This window comes from Trichomycterus rosablanca, chromosome 15, assembly GCF_030014385.1.
Source record: "Trichomycterus rosablanca isolate fTriRos1 chromosome 15, fTriRos1.hap1, whole genome shotgun sequence".
Classification (NCBI taxonomy): domain Eukaryota; kingdom Metazoa; phylum Chordata; class Actinopteri; order Siluriformes; family Trichomycteridae; genus Trichomycterus; species Trichomycterus rosablanca.
This window is the reverse complement of record NC_086002.1, coordinates 14678080-14686045: the sequence shown is the minus strand read 5'-3', so window position 1 is coordinate 14686045 and position 7966 is coordinate 14678080. Positions and strand designations below refer to the sequence as shown.

General features: G+C 42.9%; 1 protein-coding gene across 1 annotated transcript; it reads left to right on the top strand.

The window, feature by feature from the left end:
- Positions 1-2800: 2800 nt before the first annotated feature.
- si:dkeyp-75b4.8 (lipopolysaccharide-induced tumor necrosis factor-alpha factor homolog) lies at positions 2801-7244 on the top strand. Its single transcript, XM_063010865.1, has 4 exons — positions 2801-2810; positions 3603-3674; positions 4783-4954; positions 7139-7244. The coding sequence occupies exons 1-4, from the start codon at positions 2801-2803 to the stop codon at positions 7242-7244; spliced, it is 360 nt and encodes a 119-aa protein (XP_062866935.1).
- Positions 7245-7966: the final 722 nt, after the last annotated feature.

The following is a 7966-nucleotide window of genomic DNA, read 5'->3' as shown; positions in this document are numbered from 1 at the left end:
TTGTCACTCCAGAGAACACATCTCCACTGCTCTAGAGTCCAGTGGTGGCTTGCTTTACACCACTGCATCCAACGCCTTGCATTGCACTTGGATGCAGCTGCTTGGCCATGGAAACCCATTCCATGAAGCTCTCTCTGCACTGTTCTTGAGCTTGGTTTGGTTTGGAGGTCTGTAGCGATTGACTCTGCAGAAAGTTGGCGACCTCTGCGCACTATGCGCCTCAGCATCCGCTGACCCCGCTCTGTCATTTTACGTGACCTGTTGCTGTCGTTCCCAATCGCTTCCACTTTGTTGTAATACCACTGACAGTTGACTGTGGAATATTTAGTAGCGAGGAAATTTCACGACTGGAGTTGTTGCACAGGTGGCATCCTATCACCATACCACGCTGGAATTCACTGAGCTCCTGAGAGTGACCCATTCTTTCACTAATGTTTGTAGAAGCAGTCTGCATGCGTAGGTGCTTGGTTTTATACACCTGTAGCCATGGAAGTGATTGGAACACCTGAATTCAATGACTTGGATGGGTGAGTGAATACTTTTGGCAATATAGTGTAGGTGGGAACAGGGTCAAGTTGTAAAGATGAAGACTTGGAGTCGGTCAGAGAAAAGGTGGAGAATGAGAGTGAAGGGGGGAAAAGATTAGAGGAACTCAGGATGGTCTGCAGGAGAATTCAGTAAATCCTGATAAATGTTTGACCTAGAACTTCATTTAATTTTTCCCCCCAAAATAGATTCAAGTACTTAATGGATATTGAAGCTGCTCCCATATTTGATTTTACATCCGAGCCCCCTACATACAGTGACGCGTTACACTCTCCAGCATACATTCTAGAGCCGAGACGCTCTTTAACACCGCCTCCTTCTTATGGAGAAATAGGTAAGTCTAAGATATTCTGTTTGTAATTTATTTTTAGTTGGAACGTATGTGGACACCTTTTCTATTTGCTGAGCTCTATAAAGATATACAAGGGATCTTTAAAATGCTTCTGCACTTTTCCGCAATTTTGTTGGAAACGGTGAGGGTGGGAAGAGTAGTAATTGGTCGTGTCTGAGAAACTGAGAGAGAGCTTATAGTTCGGATTTAGCCCCCTTTTGATTTCCACCTTTTTGGACGCTCAAAGAAGCTTTAAGGGGAAGAAGATTTTCATGTGGTGATGATGTTGTGAAAGCAGCAGTGCATCAGTGGCTACGCACTCAACCAAAAAATTTTTTGCTGATGGCATTAAAATGGTACGATGCTGGAAAAAATGCATCACAAAGGAAACAAGCTCATGGTCAGCTGTCCATATATACCAATCAACCACAAGATTAAAACCACCACCTCGTCCATTTTATCAGCTCCACTTACCATATAAAACCACTTTGTAGTTCTACAATTACTGACTCTAGTCTATCTGTTTCTCTACATACTTTTTTAACCTGCTTTCACCCTGTTCTTCAGTGGTCAGGACCCCCACAGGACCACCACAGAGCAGGTATTATTTAGGTGGTGGATCATTCTCAGCACTGCAGTGACACTGACATGGTGGTGGTGTGTTAGTGTGTGTTGTGCTGGTATAAGTGGATAAGACACAGCAGCGCTGCTGGAGTTTTTAAATACAGTGTCCACTCACTGTCCACTCTATTAGACACTCCTACCTAGTTGGTCCACCTTGTAGATGTAAAGTCAGAGACGATCGCTCATCTATTGGTGCTGTTTGAGTTAGTCATCTTTCTAGACCTTCTAGATCAGTGGTCACAGGACTCTGCCCATGGGGTGCTGTTGGCTGGATATTTTTGGTTGGTGGACTATTCTCAGTCCAGCAGTGACAGTGAGGTGTTTAAAAACTCCATCAGTACCAGCACAACACACACTAACACACCACCACCATGTCAGTGTCATTGCAGTGCTGATAATGATCCACCACCCAAATAATACCTGCTGTGTTGTGGTCATGGGAGAGTCCTGACCACTGAAGAACAGCATGAAAAGGGGCTAACAAAGCATGCAGATAAACAGATGGACTACAATCAGTAATTGTAGAACTACAAAGTGCTTCTATATGGTAACTGTATATGCTATATGGCAAAAAGTATGTGGACAGCTAACCATGAGGTTGTTGGACATTCAATTCCAAAATGTACTCCATGAAATTCCAACACCACTCATGTGTGCCTCGACCAGCCCAAGAGATCAAATGTTGCATCATATTTTGATTCTATCTACTGTATTTGGTTTAAACCGTACCTGTATCACTCCTCTAAGATAATCATAAGGGCTGGACCCTGAGGCGTAAATCCCTTGTCCCCTTTAAGAATAACCATTGTGAAGGGCCCACTGCCATGGTACATTCTATTTCTTTAATGCTATATCCTCATTTTCTATTCTTAATTCCTTCCCTTGATTTCTAACTCCTCTTTTAGTGAAGTAATTTCAAAAGGGGGAGAGGAAACAAAATAGACACAGGAATCAAGGCTGATTGTTAGATCAGTTGTTTAGCAGCTAGAATAAAGTTCATAGTTTTGTTGGTAACATTGATGCCAAGCAGGTATTGCTTGTTTGGATTGTTTATTTTAGTTCCTGTTCGTGGCATGTGTGTGTGTGTGTGTACATGTACATTCATTTAAATGGTGTTGCTTCACACTTTTAGATTAAGTTAAAAGCCCCCTCCCTAATAAAACATATTGCCATGTACACTGACCAGGCATAACATGACCACTGATTATCTCTTCTTAATGGCACCTGTTAGTGGGTGAGATATATTAGGCAGCAGGTAAACATTTTATTCTCAAAGTTGATGTGTTAGAAGCACGAAAAATGATCAAGTGTGAGGATTTGAGCAAGTTTGACAAGGGCCAAATTGTGATGGCTAGATGACTGGGTCAGAGCATCTCCAAAACTGCAGCTCTTTTGGGGTGTTGCCGGTCTGCAGTGGTCAGTATCTATCAAAAGTGGTCTAGGGTCATAGGCGGCCAAGGCTCATTGATGCACGTGGGGAGCGAAGGCTGGCCCGTGTGATTTGATCCAACAGATGAGCTACTGTAGCTCAGATTGCTGAAAAAGTTAATGCTGGTTCTGATAGAAAGGTGTTAGAATACACAGTATGGGGCTGCATAGCGGCAGACCCGTCAAGGTGCCCAGGCTGACCCCTGTCCACCACCGAAAGCGCCAACAATGGGCACATCTGTGGGATGTGCTAGATAAACAAGTCTGATCCATGGAGGCCCCACCTCACAACTCACAGAAGTTAAATGATCTGCTGCTAACATCTTGGTGCCAGATACCACATCACACCACAAATAGTGGAGTCCATGCCTTGATGGGTCAGGGCTGTTTTGCAGCAAAAGGGGGAGCAAAACAATATTAGGAAGGGGGCCATAATGTTATGCCTGATAGGTGTAACTGCATATTACTTCCCTACAATGTGGGAATCCGTATTAAACTAAGTGTGTGTTTGGCTCTAATGGCTAGGCTTACTTATGAAAGAAGTGCCACGTCAAACCAGCTTCGTTTCGTTGGCATAGTGTTTGATGTGCCTTCCCTATGGTTCCATTTATTTACTAATATTTACTTGCTATTGTAGATTTTTCATTAATGTTCTGTTTTTTTTCTTGTGTAGTCAGCACACCTGTGCCACCATATCCTGTCTTTAGCATTACCACAGACATCAGCACTCTGCCCCAAACACAAGGTAATGCCAAGTTCACACTACACAACTTTCAAAGTGTTCTGATAATTGTACAGTTACATTTACATTTTCGACATTTAGCAGATGCTCTTATCCAGAGCGACTTACAGAAGTGCTACCATAGTGAACATTACCTTACTCTAGTTTAAGTGGACAACAGTCAAAGAATACAAATCTGCTGAGAAATGAATAAGAGCGTTAGTAAGTAAGTACAAGTCAGCTTAAGTGCTTGGTAAAGAGCTGGTTTTTAATCGTCTTTTGAAGACAGCGAGAGACTCAGATGTTCAGACAGACAAGGGAAGCTCGTTCCACCACTTGAATGCAAGTATGGAGTAGAGCCTTGATGCTTGTCTTTGGCGCGTGCCTGCGACCAAATCACAGCCGTGATGTTATTCGCGATAACACACTCCCTCTCTATTGCTTAGCTGATCTCAATGTACTTTTCTGCATTAATGCTGCCATCACATAAGTGTAAATGACCTTTGCCAAGGGCACTGATACAGCCCCATACCATGACAGACCCTGGCTTTAGGACTTTTTGCTGATAACAATCTGGATGGTCCTTTTCATCTTTGGTCCGGAGCACACAGTGTCCATTTTTTCCCAAAAAAAAAACACCTGGAATGCTGAATTATCTGTACATGTTTCCACTTTGTGATGGTCCATCCTAGATGCCTTAAAGCCCAGAGAAGTAGACGCCGCTTCTGGACATGGTTAACATAGGGCTTCTTTTTTGCACAGTAAAGTTCTAAGTGGCATTTGTGCATGTAACTCTCTATTGTAGTGCTTGACAAAGGTTTGCCAGAGTAATCCCTCACCCATGTGGTTATATCAGTTATTGTTGAGTGGCGGTTCTTGATACAGTGCCATCTGAGGGATCAAAGATCACGAGCATTCAGCTTAAGCTTGCGCTCCCTTGGCCTTTACACACTAAAATTCCTCCTGATTCCTTAAATGGTTTAATGATAATATGCACTGTAGAGGGAGAAATATGCAAATCCCTTTCAATCTTTTTTTGAGGTACATTGTTTTTAAACAATTCAATCATTTTCTCAAATTCATGGCTTTTTTTAAGTTTCATTTACTTTGTGTCTCTTTTTCTTTCCCTTAGTGGTGGTACAATCTTCATCAGAGGTGCTTACAACACAGCCAGCTACAGAAACACTGGGCGACGCTCCCACTGTAACTATTTGCCCATACTGCAGAAACCGAATTACAACCAAAGTGCATTATAAACCTGGATCTGTAGCACTGGGCATGTGCTGTCCGATCTCTATTTTTGGGTAAGACTGTACACAAACTGCAAAATCAAAGGGCAAGTTAGAACAAAGTTAGGTTCATATACCACTACTACACTACACTAATACTCTATATAGCCAAAAGTATGTGGACATAATACTAATTTTTAATAATAATTATTGAGTTCAGGTGTTTCTGCCTGTAAAAGTAAAAGTAAGTTCAGGTAAATCATATGTTTCTAACTTTGTGACAACAGTTTTGGTTGAACCTTAAACTACTTCCACATCACTGTGCCCCGGTGCACAAAGCAAGGTCCAAAAAGACAAAAGATGGTTTACCGAGCTTGGTGCAAACCCCAACGGGATGAATCTATTGTGACTCTGTTATAGCTATAATTATATATTTGGGACAAACTCCTGTGGAGTAAAATATCCAACAAGCTCATTTTTAAGTGTCCACAAACTTTTGACCATATAGTGATTACCATAATCCTACAGTGCTATACCATGCTACACCATAGCAGCTTAAATCTCACTACTAAAAAGATGGACTTGGAAATGATAAATGATGACAGCTTTTAGATATTTATAACACAATAAATATAAGTCTTATACAGTGTATCACAAAAGTGAGTACACCCCTCACATTTCTGCAAATATTTCATTATATCTTTCCATGGGACAACACTATAGACATGAAACTTGGATATAACTTAGAGTAGTCAGTGTACAGCTTGTATAGCAGTGTAGATTTACTGTCTTCTGAAAACAACTCAACACACAGCCATTAATGTCTAAATAGCTGGCAACATAAGTGAGTACACCCCACAGTGAATATGTCCAAATTGTGCCCAAATGTGTCGTTGTCCCTCCCTGGTGTCATGTGTCAAGGTCCCAGGTGTAAATGGGGAGCAAGGCTGTTAAATTTGGTGTTTTGGGTACAATTCTCTCATACTGGCCACTGGATATTCAACATGGCACCTCATGGCAAAGAACTCTCTGAGGATGTGAGAAATAGAATTGTTGCTCTCCACAAAGATGGCCTGGGCTATAAGAAGATTGCTAACACCCTGAAACTGAGCTATAGCATGGTGGCCAAGGTCATACAGCGGTTTTCCAGGACAGGTTCCACTCGGAACAGGCTTCGCCAGGGTCGACCAAAGAAGTTGAGTCCACGTGTTCGGCGTCATATCCAGAGGTTGGCTTTAAAAAATAGACACATGAGTGCTGCCAGCATTGCTGCAGAAGTTGAAGACGTGGGAGGTCAGCCTGTCAGTGCTCAGACCATACGCCGCACACTGCATCAACTCGGTCTGCATGGTCGTCATCCCAGAAGGAAGCTGACGCACAAGAAAGCCCGCAAACAGTTTGCTGAAGACAAGCAGTCCAAGAACATGGATTACTGGAATGCCCTGTGGTCTGACAAGACCAAGATAAACTTGTTTGGCTCAGATGGTGTCCAGCATGTGTGGCGGCGCCCTGGTGAGAAGTACCAAGACAACTGTATCTTGCCTACAGTCAAGCATGGTGGTGGTAGCATCATGGTCTTGGGCTGCATGAGTGTTGCTGGCACTGGGGAGCTGCAGTTCATTGAGGGAAACATGAATTCCAACATGTACTGTGACATTCTGAAACAGAGCATGATCCCCTCCCTTCGAAAACTGGGCCTCATGGCAGTTTTCCAACAGGATAACGACCCCAAACACAACCTCCAAGATGACAACTGCCTTGCTGAGGAAGCTGAAGGTAAAGGTGATGGACTAAACCCAATTGAGCACCTGTGGCGCATCCTCAAGTGGAAGGTGGAGGAGTTCAAGGTGTCTAACATCCACCAGCTCCGTGATGTCATCATGGAGGAGTGGAAGAGGATTCCAGTAGCAACCTGTGCAGCTCTGGTGAATTCCATGCCCAGGAGGGTTAAGGCAGTGCTGGATAATAATGGTGGTCACACAAAATATTGACACTTTGGGCACAATTTGGACATGTTCACTGTGGGGTGTACTCACTTATGTTGCCAGCCATTTAGACATTAATGGCTGTGTGTTGAGTTATTTTCCGAAGACAGTAAATCTACACTGCTATACAAGTTGTACACTGACTACTCTAAGTTATATCCAAGTTTCATGTCTATAGTGTTGTCCCATGAAAAGATATAATGAAATATTTGCAGAAATGTGAGGGGTGTACTCACTTTTGTGATACACTGTAAGTCCTCTTTTTCTATTTCAGACTCATCTGTGGATTTTGCCTCATCCCTTGCTGTATGCCTCAGTTTCAAGATGTTTATCATTCATGCCCAGACTGCAGTAAACTTATAGGTTGGCATAATCGCTAGTGATCACATGTACATAAACTGGTAAACATGAGTAAATAGGATCGCAAAAAATTCACCTGTTGGTGAATTAGCTCGATCTCACACTGAAAACGATGAGAGAAGTCCAACCTATAGGTGCAGTACATTTATTCTGAGAACAAAATTAACAAAACCATATGTGCACAATTACTGGTACCCCCCTTCTTCCTGTTATTCAATGGTCAGGACCCCTACAGGACCACCACAGAGTAGGTATTACTTGGGTGGTGGATCATTCTCAGCACTGCTGTGACACTGACATGGTGGTGTTGTGTTAATGTGTGTTGTGCTGGCATGAGTGGATAAGAGTTTTTAAACACCTTACTGTCACTGCTGGACTGAAAATAGTCCACCAACCAAAAATATCCAGCCAACAGCACCCCGTGGGCAGCGTCCTGTGACCACTGATGAAGGTCTAGAAGATGACCAACTCGGCAGCAACAGATAAGCGATCGTCTCTGACTTTACATTTACAAGGTGGACCAACTAGGTAGGAGTGCCTAATAGAGTGGACAGTGAGTGGATACGGTATTTAAAAACTCCAGCAGCGCTGCTGTGTCTGATTCACTCATACCAGCACAACACACACTAACACACCAGCACCATGTGAGTGTCACTGCAGTGCAGAGAATGATCCAGTGCTGTTTTATTAGCAAAGAGAGGTTGTACAAAGTGTAAATAAAGGAATTGTGGTACATGTGTTT

Bases quoted from the DNA above. Each gene is read 5' to 3' on its own strand.
- si:dkeyp-75b4.8 (XM_063010865.1), top strand. The intron at 3,675-4,782 runs GTAATGCCAAGT...TCTTTCCCTTAG, and splicing joins CACTCTGCCCCAAACACAAG to TGGTGGTACAATCTTCATCA. The intron at 4,955-7,138 runs GTAAGACTGTAC...TTTCTATTTCAG, and splicing joins TGTCCGATCTCTATTTTTGG to ACTCATCTGTGGATTTTGCC.